Source organism: Carya illinoinensis, chromosome 8 (assembly GCF_018687715.1).
Source record: "Carya illinoinensis cultivar Pawnee chromosome 8, C.illinoinensisPawnee_v1, whole genome shotgun sequence".
Classification (NCBI taxonomy): Eukaryota; Viridiplantae; Streptophyta; class Magnoliopsida; order Fagales; family Juglandaceae; genus Carya; species Carya illinoinensis.
In genome coordinates, this window is record NC_056759.1 from 2234009 (window position 1) to 2249661 (window position 15653).

At 32.4% G+C, this 15653-nt stretch overlaps 1 protein-coding gene across 1 annotated transcript; it reads right to left on the reverse strand.

The window, feature by feature from the left end:
• Positions 1 to 256: 256 nt before the first annotated feature.
• On the reverse strand, positions 257 to 2003 carry LOC122318254 (BURP domain protein RD22-like). The gene is made up of 3 exons (XM_043135466.1): positions 1842 to 2003; positions 1581 to 1689; positions 257 to 1275 (listed from the first exon to the last, which is right to left on the reverse strand). The coding sequence occupies exons 1-3, from the start codon at positions 1881 to 1883 to the stop codon at positions 473 to 475; spliced, it is 954 nt and encodes a 317-aa protein (XP_042991400.1). The 5' UTR covers positions 1884 to 2003; the 3' UTR covers positions 257 to 472.
• Between the last annotated feature and the right edge of the window lie 13650 nt (positions 2004 to 15653).

Genomic DNA, 15653 nt, shown 5'->3' on the forward strand with positions numbered 1-15653 from the left:
TAGAGTATTCATTTAATAAATTACATTGAGATACATAATTTTAATTATAAGTATTTTATTCATGTCATGAAATCAAATCCTTAATAAGATCAAATCTATCCATATTATAAATATCTTCATGGGCTGATATTGAGAAGTTACGCGGGAAGCTTATTATCAATTATTACCTCGCTTAATGTCTTAGCCAAGGCTTGATACAGAGCAAATACGTATAGTACTAGCTAGCTAGATTCAGTAGATTGAACGCCCCCAGAAATAGAAGAACGAAAATGGCCAATCAAGGCACAAGATGTATTTATTAGTGCATATATATATTATATCCTGATGCATCATGCACAGGTATACAGCGTACATACATAAAACATGTAACTAAACACTCGCTCAATCTGGTATGCGAGTACATTAAAGAGCAAAGGGTGCTGGTAATTAAAAGGTTATTTGAATTAGGACTCTTTCCTAGGGAAGTTTTTATCTATTTAGATGTCCAGACAACGTGATCCTTTGGCAGGAAATGGCAGACAGGAACAGTTCCGGGCTTAACTTTGAGCACTTGGAAGGCCAAATGTTTTGGGTTCCATGCTGATGTGTCTGTGTGGCAAATGGCTACAGCTTTAGCTTTGGTCCCGTCATTGCCCACCAATGGCACCAGATAAGCCGTTGTAGTACGTGTTGTATGGCAGAAAAAGACAGCATATGCATAGTTCTGCTTGTGGCAAACAACAGCTTTGTTGCCCGCCATCTTCTTCACTCCTGGCACGATAGTATAATATTTCTGCATCTGGGTTTCTTTTCCCACCTCCGTAGAGCTTGCTCGAACATCTTTCCCTAGCTTCGAAGTGCTGAAGTCCACCATCGATTCTAATGATGTTGCACAGTATTTTTCCTCCCCTTCGATGCCCGGTTTTTCACATTCTTCAATTGTGTTCTTTATTATGTTAGCTTCCGTCGATTCGGGCTTGAGTGAAAACTTGTTCAAAATTTCCGGCAGCCTGCTGGATGAAAAGGGTAATGATTTGGCAACTTGGCGAGGCAAAAAAGTCGCAGCTGTGTTTGAGTCTTGAGTCATGAAGTGCAAGTTCATTCTTTTGCCAGGATGCATGTCCTTTTCCAGGAAGAAAAGAGCTACGTTGGGGTCATCATGGAGTTGATCCTCAGAGGAACCATATGTATATAAGAACGGCGATGATCTCTGTTGACCAATTCCAACATCAATTCCCCCGGCTGGCGGTCCTGGAGAGAAAGTCACCCCGACTGGCTTCTCGTCCATCAGGTGATCTGCAACGTTAGAAACATGCATGAACTAGAGATCACTTATTCAACTTCCAGATAAATAAATAGAATGACAGAATTAAGCATATATATTACTCGAGCGAAAAAATCATGTTAAGGACATATATATAAATAATTAAATTTATCCTTTTCTATTAATTTAAATATTTTGAATAAATGATGATTTTTTGTATAAAAACACACACAGATCATTCGTTTGAACCTCAGCTTTGGACAGCGTCCCAACTATATAGTACTAATTTCGAAAAGAAAAAAGATGTAAGAATAGTATTCTAATTCTATATACCAACCAGGTTGTAGAAGATCACTGACGGCACTAGGCATTGGTGTGTTTGGCAGCACAGAGTTCCAGTAATCTTTCGGGGTCAGAGCCGCATGGCTTGCCGCCACTACTGCAAGCTGCAAGATACAAAGTCTCGTTTGGTTCCATACGAATACTAAAAATATTAATTGAGGTACTTAAATCATATGAATGCAAAACTACTCTTTTAGAGCATGATCATAAGAATTTAAAGAAGTTCGTTCACAAAGTGAAGGATTATAAAGCTCACAGTGAGAAAACTGATCAAAATCCGAAGAAGATTGATCTCCATTTAAGCCGTCCGTGAATTGCAACAAAGGATAACACCCAGGGAGAAAAAAGAGCTGAGAGTATTGAGCTGAAGTAATGAATAGAAGAGCAAGGCAGATCGGAAATTTATAAGCGAAATCATGGCTCCAGATCATCGAGAAGATTCATTGTGTAGAAGAAGACATGGGCCAGCTAGCTTCGTCATCTGCTTAATTACTTCTACAGCCGCCGGCTCATATAGTACTTAAAAATCATTTATGTCAATTGAAGCTTAATTTGTACGGTTGACGGCGTTGCGTCGGTGCGGTAGAATTCGGAAACTAATGAAGTCTAGCTAGCTACTCCAAAGTACATGAGTTTGTACGGTTTATGCAAGAACCTGTGAAACATGAGGGGTAAAATTAGCCTGGGATAAAGAGGGAAATTTCGCTCCATACTAGCTCCATTTTTGCAATAGGTTTAGAGCTGGTTTGGGTGTTAAAGGATCCTCACTATTATTTATTATTTTATTATTATTTTACATTATTATTTAATATATATATTTTTTATTATTCACATAGTATCTGATATCACCTCATACCTAAATACAACTAATCGAAATTATACTTAAATTGTTAATTTGGCAAGAAAAATATTTAGGTATACAAAGACATTGATGATCTTACGAAAAAAATTACAAATGATATAGTCTTTTTTTTTTTTTTTTTACAAATGATATAGTTTAATGTACTTAGATTGTGAATTTTTTTTTATTATAAAATATATTTAGCAAATCATATTAATTAAACGACACCATTTTACTTTTTACTTTTTGAAAAGTCAAAATTACTTTTAATAATTTAAAAAAATACAAATAAAAAAATACACAAAAGAGAGAAATACAGATTTTTATTATTTGTGGTTTATGCGGTTTGAAAAAAATACAAATAAAGCATTTTTCATAATAATTTGTGCACGTTTTTAATGAAACTGCGGTGGAATTCCCTTGTCCTTTCGGCGCTACAACGTCCAGCACTACCGCGCGGTGCAAGGCTGCAAGCAATGAATTCCGTTAATTTCTAGTTGATGGAGGAAGTGGGTAAAGTTTTTTATTTTATTTTATTCCAGCATTCCTTTTTTAGGGCCGGGTCTAGGTGATGGTCTACATGATCACTCGCAATGAAAGAACAGAAAATTAAAAAGCCGAAGAAGAGAAATGTAGAAGGAATTATTTTTTACGTCTAAGTACTTGCTTAAACTGAAGTGTATCCTTAACAATGCATGGAGCCACACAATTTTTGCATGAATCCTGATTGTTAGAAGCATCCGATAAAGTAAAAATTAGAGAACAAGCAATGGAGTTCAGGTTTGAATCGTTGATCTCAAAAGAAGGTGCTCTCAAAATCGATGGCTTTTGTTGTGGGAGTAGCATTTATCAATAATAGTAAATACTCTAGCTCGAGGGCAAGGGTTGCCACCGAATGAGGCTATCATTCAATGGTCCTTTATCATGAGTTTCATCCAGCGATAATAGATGGGAACCGAATGTATTGATTTTACTCTCCATGAATTTTGTACGGTACCGCTGTTCTAGCCTTCTACTTGGGTACTAAAACCATCTCAACTTATATCATATTATTATTATATTTTTTACAAATTTTCACGTAAAATATAATAAATAATTCAATTTTTTAAAATTTTAAAATAATAATAATATTAAAAAATAATATTTTATTTAATTTTTAATTTTTATCTAAACTGTCTCATTTTATTTTACTATTTAAATCCCACCCAAAATAATATTTTAGAGGACACATTTTCTATTCCATTTTCTGGGCCATACTCTCTTTGAGGCCAAGCCCAGATAACTGGGCCTCATCTAAGGATGCCACCCGGGTCATAAATCATGGCCATGTGTCCACTGCAGGAAAAGTGAGAAGCTAACAAACTCCAAACGGCCAGGGTGTTACGATAGCCGTCTACTTAGTAACTAATTAGATAAATCACAGACAATAAGAGAGAAATTCAAATAATAAGTCCCAATGTGATTCCAAAGAGAAGATAAGGCAGTCATAAGTCCTTGAAAGAGGCCCATGGCCATTTTATATATATCCAACGACTAACACCCAAAAAAATACATAAATATCATTTTTATTTATTATTCATAGATTTCATATCATAGCAATTTCTCTGACTTCGACATCTAAGATGTCCCTACACATTTGAGTCTTTTTCTTTATTCTTATTACAGGTTACGAGTGGTGGGAAGTACAAAACACGTTCACAATAAATATGTTTTGCATATTTAATTCAAGAGAGATTTTGGATTATCTATTTATGAGTTAAAATAATAATAAAATATTTTTAATTTAATATTTTTTTTATAATTTTTTTTTAATTTATTTTTCATATTTTGCAATTCAAATTCATTGTAAATTGTATGAACCCAAGCACCTATATATATATATATATATAAATAATAATTTGTGGTGCAACTGTTATGTAGAACAAAATAAGAGAAATTAATATAAATTAGTTAGTGGAGGGTGAACAGTAATCACACAAATATAGAGAGTTACCGTAGCTAACAAATAAAATATTTATCTTTTACCTTTTAATGTAGACCATTTTAATGAATTGTCACTCAAATTTTAGTTTTACAATTGACTGAGCCAATACAAATGTTATGAGGCAAAAAAAAAAACGAAAAAGAAAAAAAGGAAACACGTCCTAGTTGGCTACAATATCAGGCTTGACATATTGGGCAACATGATAAAGTATTTTCATTAATATGAAAACTCCACGTGGCGTGACTACGTTCAGGCCCAAAACAAACCGTATGGGCCATTCCTAGTTCATAAAATTTACCCTTTACACCGTCTAGGCATGAAATGGGCTTAAATACCGACACTGTGATCCAAGTAAACGTATGGATTACTGTTATAACGAGTTGGAGCTCATTGTAAATTAACTCAACTTTCTAAAATAGGCCTGATATTGTGGTGTTACTAGACTTACTAGTCATGTTCTCCCTCAAAAAAAAAAAAACACAAAAAAAAAGGCTTTTTGGGCCAGCAATGGCACACCCAATATAATAGCTATTTTTTTTTTTTTTTCTCGAACAGATATTTTTGACCATCTAGAAAAAGGGGGCCGGTCTGAAAGATGTTTATGAACAAGCTTCATGTTCCTTAGTACTTTAGATAATTGAACAGCGGAACCGGACTTTGTCCAACAATATCACGTGAAATCATGTGGTGAAGTGAAGCCATGGTTAGACAGACAACTTGGTTGGCCACACTTAATGATTAATTGAGATCACTATCCTTCTTTTTTTTCTTTTTCTTTTTTTTTTCTTTTTAGGAAAACACGCACAACTTCGAATCGAAAGGCTGCAATCCCTATCCCTTTGGTGGGCTACCGCACTATCTTCTTCGATCTTCTCCTGTCAAACATGTTAGCAGATTTTGAGGTGTATCTAATTAAGAACCTCCTTTTTTTCCCACTTGTAATATCTCTTTATTATTATTATTATTATTATTATTATTATTATTATGGATTTATTAAGACCCTGATCTTGTTTGTGCTATTAATCTTTGGTGGGATTGGTGTCACCCACTAATCAAGGGAAATTTCTTTTTGTTTCCTTTATCATGGGCTAGACTTCATGAACATCAGATAGTCATATTCTTGTGGGGTGTATTATTTGGCATATCATTATTGGTGGGACGGTTTTCGTAGCAAATAGTTCTCATCTTTGGGAAATTAAATGAAATCCCAAAAAACAAATTATATATAATATTGTAAATATTCATATATAGATCATTGGCTATCAATCGATGACATTAATATTTCGCCAAGTAAAAGATTTTCAAATGATTGTAAGAAACCAAGCCTCCGTACCACGACGGCAAAACCAGCATAGTAATTCATGATATAAATCATCATCATCAGGCGTTTTGATTATATATAATATATAAATTAATGATTCAATGTGGTTTTGTTTGTTTTATTTAGTTATTATTTTTTTGTCATGATCATGAGTAAGCTGAGAGTTGAAAAGTGATATTGGATGGAGGGGGAAGCTGGCTGGGTGGATCTTTGTCACTAGATATCATTAGCAATGTTGGAATTAAGCAGAGGGTACACTGGGAATTATTATAATTGGTGGGAATACATGATCAAATTCCCATGAGTGTGGATGCGATGATCCCAATATTCCCAACCCAATTATGGGCATATTATATAATGGTTTTCACTGTGTTCATGTAGTAATTTATACATGATATCTTTTTCTGTTGGAAAATAGAGAACGCGACCCAATATTAACACTAGATTGTGGGCGGAATATATAGCACTTTGCACTAACAAGATCAGGTACGTACTACTTAAGATACTTCCAATAATTAAGAAAATAAAGTACTACTGGTACTACTGGTAATTAGCATCATCCATCGTACTGGCTAGCTAGCTTTGCTCACAAAGAATATTATTATTGTCATCTTCGTGTCTCTCGAACTCAATATGCAGCTAGCTCGCTTAATTAATTATTGTCAAAGACTTTTTTTGATAGAAAATAATTAGTTTCGCAAAAAATAAGTGGTTATAAATAAACAATTTTATTGTAATGTGTACTCGAAGTTTATATTTAGGTCTTAATTAGCAAATCAATATTGCCATAGTTCATCAAATTTCAGGACTTAATTAATTCAAATTATCAAACGACCCAAAATATAAAGATTAGTATAGTTTGGCATCACAAATGTTTCAAATGATCCAATGGACGCGTTGCCTTGCAAAATGTCACGATGGAATATATAATAGCGCGCATGCACCTAGCTAGGTTATGAACAATTTGATATATACTACTAGTGATACAAACCACATATATTATAAAAGTTATACATCGATCCTCTTCGAATCAAGAAAAAGGGTTTTGGACAGTTGTGCTTTAAATCATGGTAAAGTTTCATCCCCACAACTGTCTAATCAAGCTTTGAATTATATAAATAATTAATTGCTATATATATATATATATAAAAGGTTAGCAAAAGTTATACAAAGGAAAAGAAAAAAAAAAAGAAAAAAAAAAAAAGAAAGAGGGAAAAAAAGGTTTAAAGGAATATGGAGGTGATGACCCATGCACACAAGCAGCTGGGCCATGCACACTGATTTGCTCTCTTATTTTGCTGCTATCTCCATGTGGGGTGGAAGAAATATTTCTCTCAAAGTCACATTCCTTCATCACAATAATTAACCATTAATATAAGAGATTTCTTGCACAGATTTTTATTCCCTTTTACTGTTTTTTTGATTCAACATGTCTCTATCAAATAGATACATCTTATTTGCACAATGATACTTGATGGAACATAAAGTGTTATGTTGTTTGGAAAGACTTTAAAAGCTTTCATTTGAACTTATTTAATAGGGAATGTGTAATCATTAGGGAGAGAAGAACCCAGGAAAGTTTCAAGCAGCCAATTAGCTAGTCTACCTGATGGACAAAAGCATTATCGAATTAACCTAGCCATAGCTAGTGTTTTATATACATACACACACACACATATATATATATATATATATATAATTCTTTCATTTCACATAAACCTTCTGAAACTTAAGTTCAACCGGCATGCAGCATCGTTCAAACTGAATAATATTAGAGTACGGTAAATAAGCTACGTAAGGGGAAAATAAGGTTTATATATAATTAATACAAGGATATATCATAAAATATGTTTTGTTTTAATTAACTGCATCATATATATATGAATGTTTCATTGAAAAAAGCATAATTAATTAAATTCCACGTACGTAGGTACCTAGCTAGCTAGCTATCAGCCAAATTAATTAGATATTTTTATTTTCCGGCCAGGTAGTTGATCATCTCCAATATATATTATTCTCTTAGATTGAATTGAAGGGGCAGTTTAAACGGGTCTAGACTTCACAATGAAATGATGATCATGACTTTCATATCCTTCGACTTTGTATTGCGTTTGTCACACTAGACACCATCTTTCACCATTGACATGTCAGATCATTCATGTCTGAGTGCTCGAACAGCTTTATTTATTTCAAGTACTTGCAACGTAAAATTGCTTTACTTTCTCCTTTCCTCGTGTCCCCACTTAATTTCATGATGATTAGATTGATTTTTTTATCAAATCCACAGGATAATTAACGTTCCATAATGCTTTTGGTTTAATCGTGCATGTCTAATCAAAGTAAGATAAATTACCTATAGCTACAAAATTAGAGTACTTTATTAGGTTAAAGTATCACGCGAGTCTTAGTTTTCCATGGACAATTATGATCAGAGTAATCACCGATTATGTCACTTAATTACCTATTTTAATACTATTTATAATTAGTAGACGAATGATGCAAAGATCATGTTGTAGATCAAAGCATGCGCTTGATGATTAATTAATTGGATGCCTTAATTATACGCCTTGATCTTTGTTAGTTTTTAACTATTACTCATGATCATGATCTTATTCAACAAAGCAAACTGGCTAGCTTGCCCCCAATTAACCTCGTATATAAAATCATCATCATGATTTTGATCTGGCATTTAGTGGTATATATATATATAGGGATTTTTTTTTCTATATTATATATAATTATATTTTAGTACTGATTATTTATTTACGTGGCTGACATATAAAATCATCGAAAATGTAATTGTTATTACTGATAAAACGATTGGTTTGATATGATTAAAAAAAAAAAAACATTATACATGTTCATCGATCTTATTTTTTAACAATATATATATAAAAATATATGTGGTGCATGGTGGCAAATTATTTTAGGATATCGTAGGAAAAGATAAAATGTTATATATAGTGGAACCTTGGGCGCTTTCTGCGTGAGATTCCATAAGGGGCTAGCTAGAGATCATGATATTAATCATCTATAATTAATCCTGAAATTCTTTGCATTCATCAGCATCTTTAATTTCTTAGTCGGAATATCATCATTTAACTGAGAAAAATCTTGCAGAATTATATATACACACACGTATATATATATATATATAACATGTTGCCTATAGTTGATCGACTGATAACGTAAGTGATGACTAATTAGTGCAAAAGTCAATATTAGGGAATTAGGTTAGTGCCACGATCGATCAGTTTCTTTGTGGGCTATACTAATTAAGTATGAGATCATGAATCATGATGCAATTTATAATTATGACCAAAGAAGATAGGTGGAAGAAACTAATTATAAATTAATTCAATTTATAAATAAAATGATGCATTCATGAAGTATTAAACCCTTGTAAGTGGTACTCAACCTTCTTGCAATGACAAAGTTAATGCACGTTCGTCGATAAAGTCGGCATAAATAATTAGATATCATGTAGAATTCTCATTTTTTATTTGCTTGTGCCGCCACAACAAGAAAGTAAATAGGGTGAGAGAGATAAAATCATATATTTTCGCTCATGAATGTCAATTCGGAATTGGGATCGATAAACTTGTACCATCCATTAATTAATATAGTAACATTATGTTGTTTATTTTGGAGGATATGTAAGCTTAGCTAAGGTCAACGTATACTACTCCCTAGCTACTTGATAGAGACAAAGGATAACATAAGTTCACTCAAAAAGACATTGAGTCACAGCTCACAAACTAGAAACCTTGCTAGTACAATAATAATGATATTTTTCCACCACATCTCGATGGAATTAATCTTTCTAATCATAGTCATGAGGTTGGAGTTTTTTACACCGGTCGGGCGTTCCTATAGTACCATTAAGACCTCATGCATGGTTGCATGCATGCACTCAACTACTGCAACAACCAGTACTTGTCAACATGCCACCGCCACCGCCACCACCGTCCATCATTTGCTTTCATTGACCTATGAGTCTTACGTATTGACTCAGGTGTGCATAAGATCAAGATCCATTCACCATCCCATGCACCTTGCCTATTGCGTTCCAAGCTCCTATCAACACCTATCTTATATGCCTTTTATGTTATCTTGAGTTTCATGTTCCCTTATCCAAACATAACATGATGGAGCTCTTTCAATATATCATAATACGTAGTTTTCATCAACGCACGCATGATCACTCTTTGTTGTGGTTTCTCATGATATATAGGACCCAACCATATGAATTTATTGGACTCCATTTTTCAATATTTATATATTTTTTGTGCTATATATGACTATTAAGAACGTGTCCCACCATTGCCTATGCAACCGTTTACCTGCAAATACTAAGAAAGCTCTGGTGTGAGACGCTTGAAAAATACTCCAATACTTAAGTCAGTACAATATATCTCTCCAAAAATCAAGAATTCATATTATCCCTTGTTTTTACAGTTACCTGGTATATATAGAGAATGTCTCTTGGATTAGATCATCATTATATGAGATGACTTTCATGTGATGTTTATCATGTGTTGTGTTTATCCATACATAGCTGAAACAGTCATGTATGTGCATGAGACTTACATCTTACTGAATAAAGTGGCGTGTAGTGTGCAAATCCATGTTGGACCATTCAATTCTAGCCTACTTACAGAGGGCTTTCATACTGGACTTAAATATGAAATGGGCCCTCCAATGACAATTAATACTATAAATATTTATTGATTCCTCAACTCCATTTTTTATTTTTGATGGTACTATTATTATTACACATGATTTGGGGAGAAGAAAAAAGCCCTAGTTACTAGTTAGTGACCACGATAAGATATTGCCCTTATGAATGCATGGAGAGTGAGCGCCAAATGTTCTATGGATTTGCATGAGATTAATTACTCTTTTGTTGTCGCATGAAGGATATTGCAGAGAAAATTGGATGGAGGAGAGAAACGCGTGGTTTTAAGGAACTATATATGACTGTTAAGGACGTGTCTCACCACTGCCCGTGCAACTGTTTACCTTCAAATACTAAGAAAGCTCTGGTGTGAGACACATGAAAGATACTCTGATGCTTAAGTCAGTACAATATATCTTTCCAGAAATCCAAAATTTAGATTATCCATCGTTTTTAGAGTTACTTGGTATATATAAAGAATGTCTCTTGGATTAGATCACCATTATATGAGATTACTTTTCTGTGATATTTATCATGTGTTGTGTTTATCTATACATAACTGAAACAGTCACGTATGTGCATGAGACTTACATCTTATTGAATAAAGTGGTGTGTAGTGTGTAAATCCCTATTAGACCTTCAATTCGAGCCTGTTTACAGAGGACTTTCATATTGGACTTAAATACAAAATGGGCCCTCCAATGACAATTAATATCATAAATATCTGTTGAATCCTCAACTCCATTTTCTATTTCTGATGGTAATATTATTATTACACATGATTTGGGGACAAGAAAAAAGCCCTAGTTACTAGTTAGTGACCACGATAAGATATTGCCCTTATGGATGTTGCATGGAGAGTAAGCGCCAAATGCGCGATGGGTTTGCGTGAGATTAATTACTGATCTTTTGCTGTCGCATGAAGGATATTGCAGAGAAAATTGGATGGAGGAGAGAAACGCGTGGTTTTAAGGAAGCCTAAACCATTGGTTGGTTTTGGGCTATCAAAGCTCCTTCCTTTTGGTTGGCCACCTTCTTATTCATTGGCCCCATGTGAAACTTAATTGCATGGCCCTATATTAAAAAAACAAAGCAAAAAAAAGAAAGAAAGAAAGAAAGGACTGGCAATGAGGCAAATATATAAGGGCATTAGACTGAAATGTTAGGTCAGATTCTTCTAATGCTGGCTCCCATTTGAGAGGGACTAATATGTTACTAAATATAGTGACAACTTTTTGATCCCCATTCTCATTCCCAATTGTTCTTTTGCTTTAATTAAGTAACCCTATTGACCTCTTCCCTGCAAATTGGAGATCATAGCTCTCTGTCCCATCACTCTCTCTCTCTCTCTCTCGATTTAAAAGGATTTGCGTACAGTAATCACCACTTTATTCTTTCGGCACGCTTGTTAGAATTATTATATCAATCTCCTTTCTTCTTTTTCAATTTAGGGTAATTTTGAGTATTGATAAGTGTTGAGATATGTTGTAAATAATAATAAAAAATTATATAAAAAATAATAATATAATATTAAATAGTAATAAAAAATAATAAATAGTAATAAAAATAGATGAAAAATAATAATAAAATAATAAATAATAGTAAAGTATATTAAAAAGCGTTGAGAAAATTTAGTTTCACATCTGTCCTTTCTTGCTTTGCTTTATTTTCTGCTTTATCAATTTCTTCTAAATTTCTGTCTTTGAGATTGGAAACATTTGTAAGTTCATTTTTCTTCAAAAAAAATTATATATATGTTTCATCTTGAAGTGATGTAAATTTTTTCTTTTATCATAATTCCTTTAATAAAATCATGATATAGCATAAGCACTCCTACCTAGCTGCTAAGATTTTTTATTATTATTATTTTTATTTTTTTTATTTTTTGTCTTTTGTAATATTAGGGCTCCACGGTATCAGCTTTCAAGTTCATGGCCTCTAAAGGCCTTACATATGCAGGCTGTTCATGATCACCAAAAAATTTTGGCAGTATATGAAGACTAGCTAAATGATTTGAATTATATATAATCAAGGTATATATATATATATGATCATCTGGGATCACTCCATAGTGGCTTGGAGAATTTCAGAAGCCTCTATCAAGATTGTGACATGTATAATATTTGGTGTCCAACTCGATCACTAACACATGGAGATGCTAATTATTAAAAAACCAAACATGCTCATACTCTAGAAGAATATACAAACCAGTTACTCATAAATGCAAGATATATAGGTTCATTATTATATATTTATATATACATATATGCACTCGCACAGAAGCACACTTGCTGATGGCTTTCCGTGTGGAGTTTGGTTTTATTTTGTCGCGATTCAATTTGATGATCCAATCCGATAAAAATTTGTTGTGATTTTTTTTTTTTTTTTTTTTTTTATGTAAATTTTCAACAATCCAACCCAATCCACTAATTATGACTTACTATATATATATATAGTATTAATTCCGTATGGCCATACTGTGTATTCAACAGTCTTCTAAAATAAAATTCTCTGTAGCTCCATTTGCATATATAGACACATCGAACCACATATATAAATTTTGTATGATATTTGATTCCACCTTTTTTACTTTACTTTTTTCTCTTATCGTTCATAATATATACATGCACTAGTGCATGCTTGTAGATACAAATATATAATATTTATGTACCCAAAATTAGCATATAAATATATTTATATCCTTCACCAAATGGGCTGAGCTATTTGTGAAACTCACTCATATATATAAAATTTTGGTGGATGATCAGAAATCATGTGTTCGGATCTCCCTCATGAACACATGATCATGTCCATTATCCCAGTTGATAATTAAAGCTATTTTAATTAAAAGTTAAATGAACTATAGTTAATAAGTTTTAGGGTACGTTCTTGGTGATGGCACATAATTGCCAAGAGAATTAATGTTCTACATGTATTAACACTGAATTTATTGGTTTCTTATTGTTTTTCTTTGGGGTTGTTGAATCTTTCGGCAGTGCAACTTCTGTACTCATACAGGAATATCCAACAGAGTCACGACAATAGTAATATGATCAATGCCCATTAATTTTGAACTTCCATATATGTATACATGTAGTTGTTTTGAAAATTCACAAAATTTTCATTATTCTCGACATTACTACCAATCACCAGCAAGCACCACCTTTTCACACTCCCCCCCTCACTTCTCTGTCGCACTAACTAAAAAGCAAAATCAATTACGCTCAAATCCATTCAACATTGGCCAAAATATAAAGACAAAAACCAATTCATCATCAATTCAACACGACCTGGAGACCATCCACCACCACCAGTATTACTACACTTCTGACCAGCATCATTTAATCCCTGATCTGACCATAAATGATAGACCGAGACTGCAGGCAACTAGAAAATGGCCTGGCCTCGACTCAGTTTTGGCATTAGCGGAACTGATCATTTTTTTCTCCCAAAAAATATATATATATATATATATATTAATACTACATCATCAGCAAATTAATTAAGATAAACTACTTCATAAATAAAATTTATAAACTGCTTAACTTGACTTGTTATACATGTCAGATCTATTTTGTTAGTTTCGTCCACTTGTAGATAGGTTAATCACGTACTACAAGAAAAATCATCTTTAATAATATATTTTTATATTAGTTTATGTGTAAAGTATGCAGAGGTACGATAAACGAATTTATAAATAAAAGTTTTCTTGATAATTTGTGCTCTTCTACTTGAAATAATCATTAGTTACTTGAAGTGATAATTATTTAAAGAATAAAGCTAGTTGTGCAAATTTTATATATTTTATTTTAAAAAAATGTAAAAAAAGAATATAAGAAATTTATATATTTAAACTGCAAATATCTCCATTTTTTTTTTCTTTTTTTTAGCTAAGAATCTTGCGTACGTGCGTCCCACCGTACATTGATGAGCTACTCGGATTATTCCACCATTCCATGGTCGTCCTCAATTCGACACACAGTATTTGCTACAGTAATTGTGATATTTGTAGTACTAACGACGTTGGATATCATCAGCAAGATTCACTAGTGCTACTACCACCACGAGCGAGCAACTCACTGGCAACCAATCATTTCCAGCTGCATGTCAATCTCGATCAGTGTCATTTACATAAAAACTTTATAAAATAAATTTATAAATGACCTGATATAAAAAGTCATATCTAACTATAATAAAAAGAGTTTTATAACCCTACATCTCATATATATATATTAAGTTACAAATACTAAATCGATACTTGTTCTAAAAATTTAAATCAATAAAAAAAGTTAGATTTAATTATTTATAATTATCTTAACAATATCAATTTAAAATGTTTAAAATAATAATGAATAAAATATTATTATAATATAATTTTTTTAATATTAATTTGTATTAGAATTTGAAAAAAATTAAATTATTTATTATATTTTATATAAAAATTTAAAAAAATTGTAATAATAAATTAAAATAAAATGAGATGAGATTTTTAGTTTTGTGTAACTAATTCGGACCAGCATTTCTCTATTCTAAACATTCAGTACTCCAATAATATCGCAACTGCACTGCTAGTTTATAGTTTGTTAGGGGTATGAGTACTACTCCCACTAATTAACTTGAAATTAATAGAGCAGTAGTACAGCTGTAGTGTCATATGACATATATTCTTGCATGCATTTAGATTTTTTTTTTGTAATGTTGTTTGATCATTTTTCTGATTTCTTACCTATATATGTTGGCTGATGTTCCATGATTACAATTAAGTCTTTTTTCTCCTCACCAATTACGTACCCACAGTATCGGACAATATCTTAATGCATGTGGGTGCATGACATGATCGATCTTGATTGATTACAATTAATTCATGTCCCAAAACCTAGCCTTAATTAGCTGGTTCGGAAAAGAAAATTACAACAACTATCTTCCAAATAAATGACTTATACTTAGCTTAATTATCCTAAGGTTATGTATTTTAGGAATAAATGACTTAGATATATATATATATATATATATTTATAGCCCTGGCCTTAATTATTGGCTTCTATATATATAATTAATACATATACACATACATTTACTTTACTTATTATTTATTTATTTTCTTCCCACTTCATGTGTTATTTTCCTTTCCCACTAAGCGTTCCCTCATATTAATGAGAACGGAAGGATGTGTGTGTGTTTATATATATACACATATAATTAATAAAAATATATTTATTACCATATAGCCTTCACTAGCTCGGT

Bases quoted from the DNA above. Each gene is read 5' to 3' on its own strand.
- LOC122318254 (XM_043135466.1), bottom strand. From the start codon at position 1,883: ATGGAGATCAATCTTCTTCGGATTTTGATCAGTTTTCTCACT. The intron at 1,690-1,841 runs GTGAGCTTTATA...TGTATCTTGCAG, and splicing joins TTTTGATCAGTTTTCTCACT to CTTGCAGTAGTGGCGGCAAG. The intron at 1,276-1,580 runs GTTGGTATATAG...CTAACGTTGCAG, and splicing joins CAGTGATCTTCTACAACCTG to ATCACCTGATGGACGAGAAG.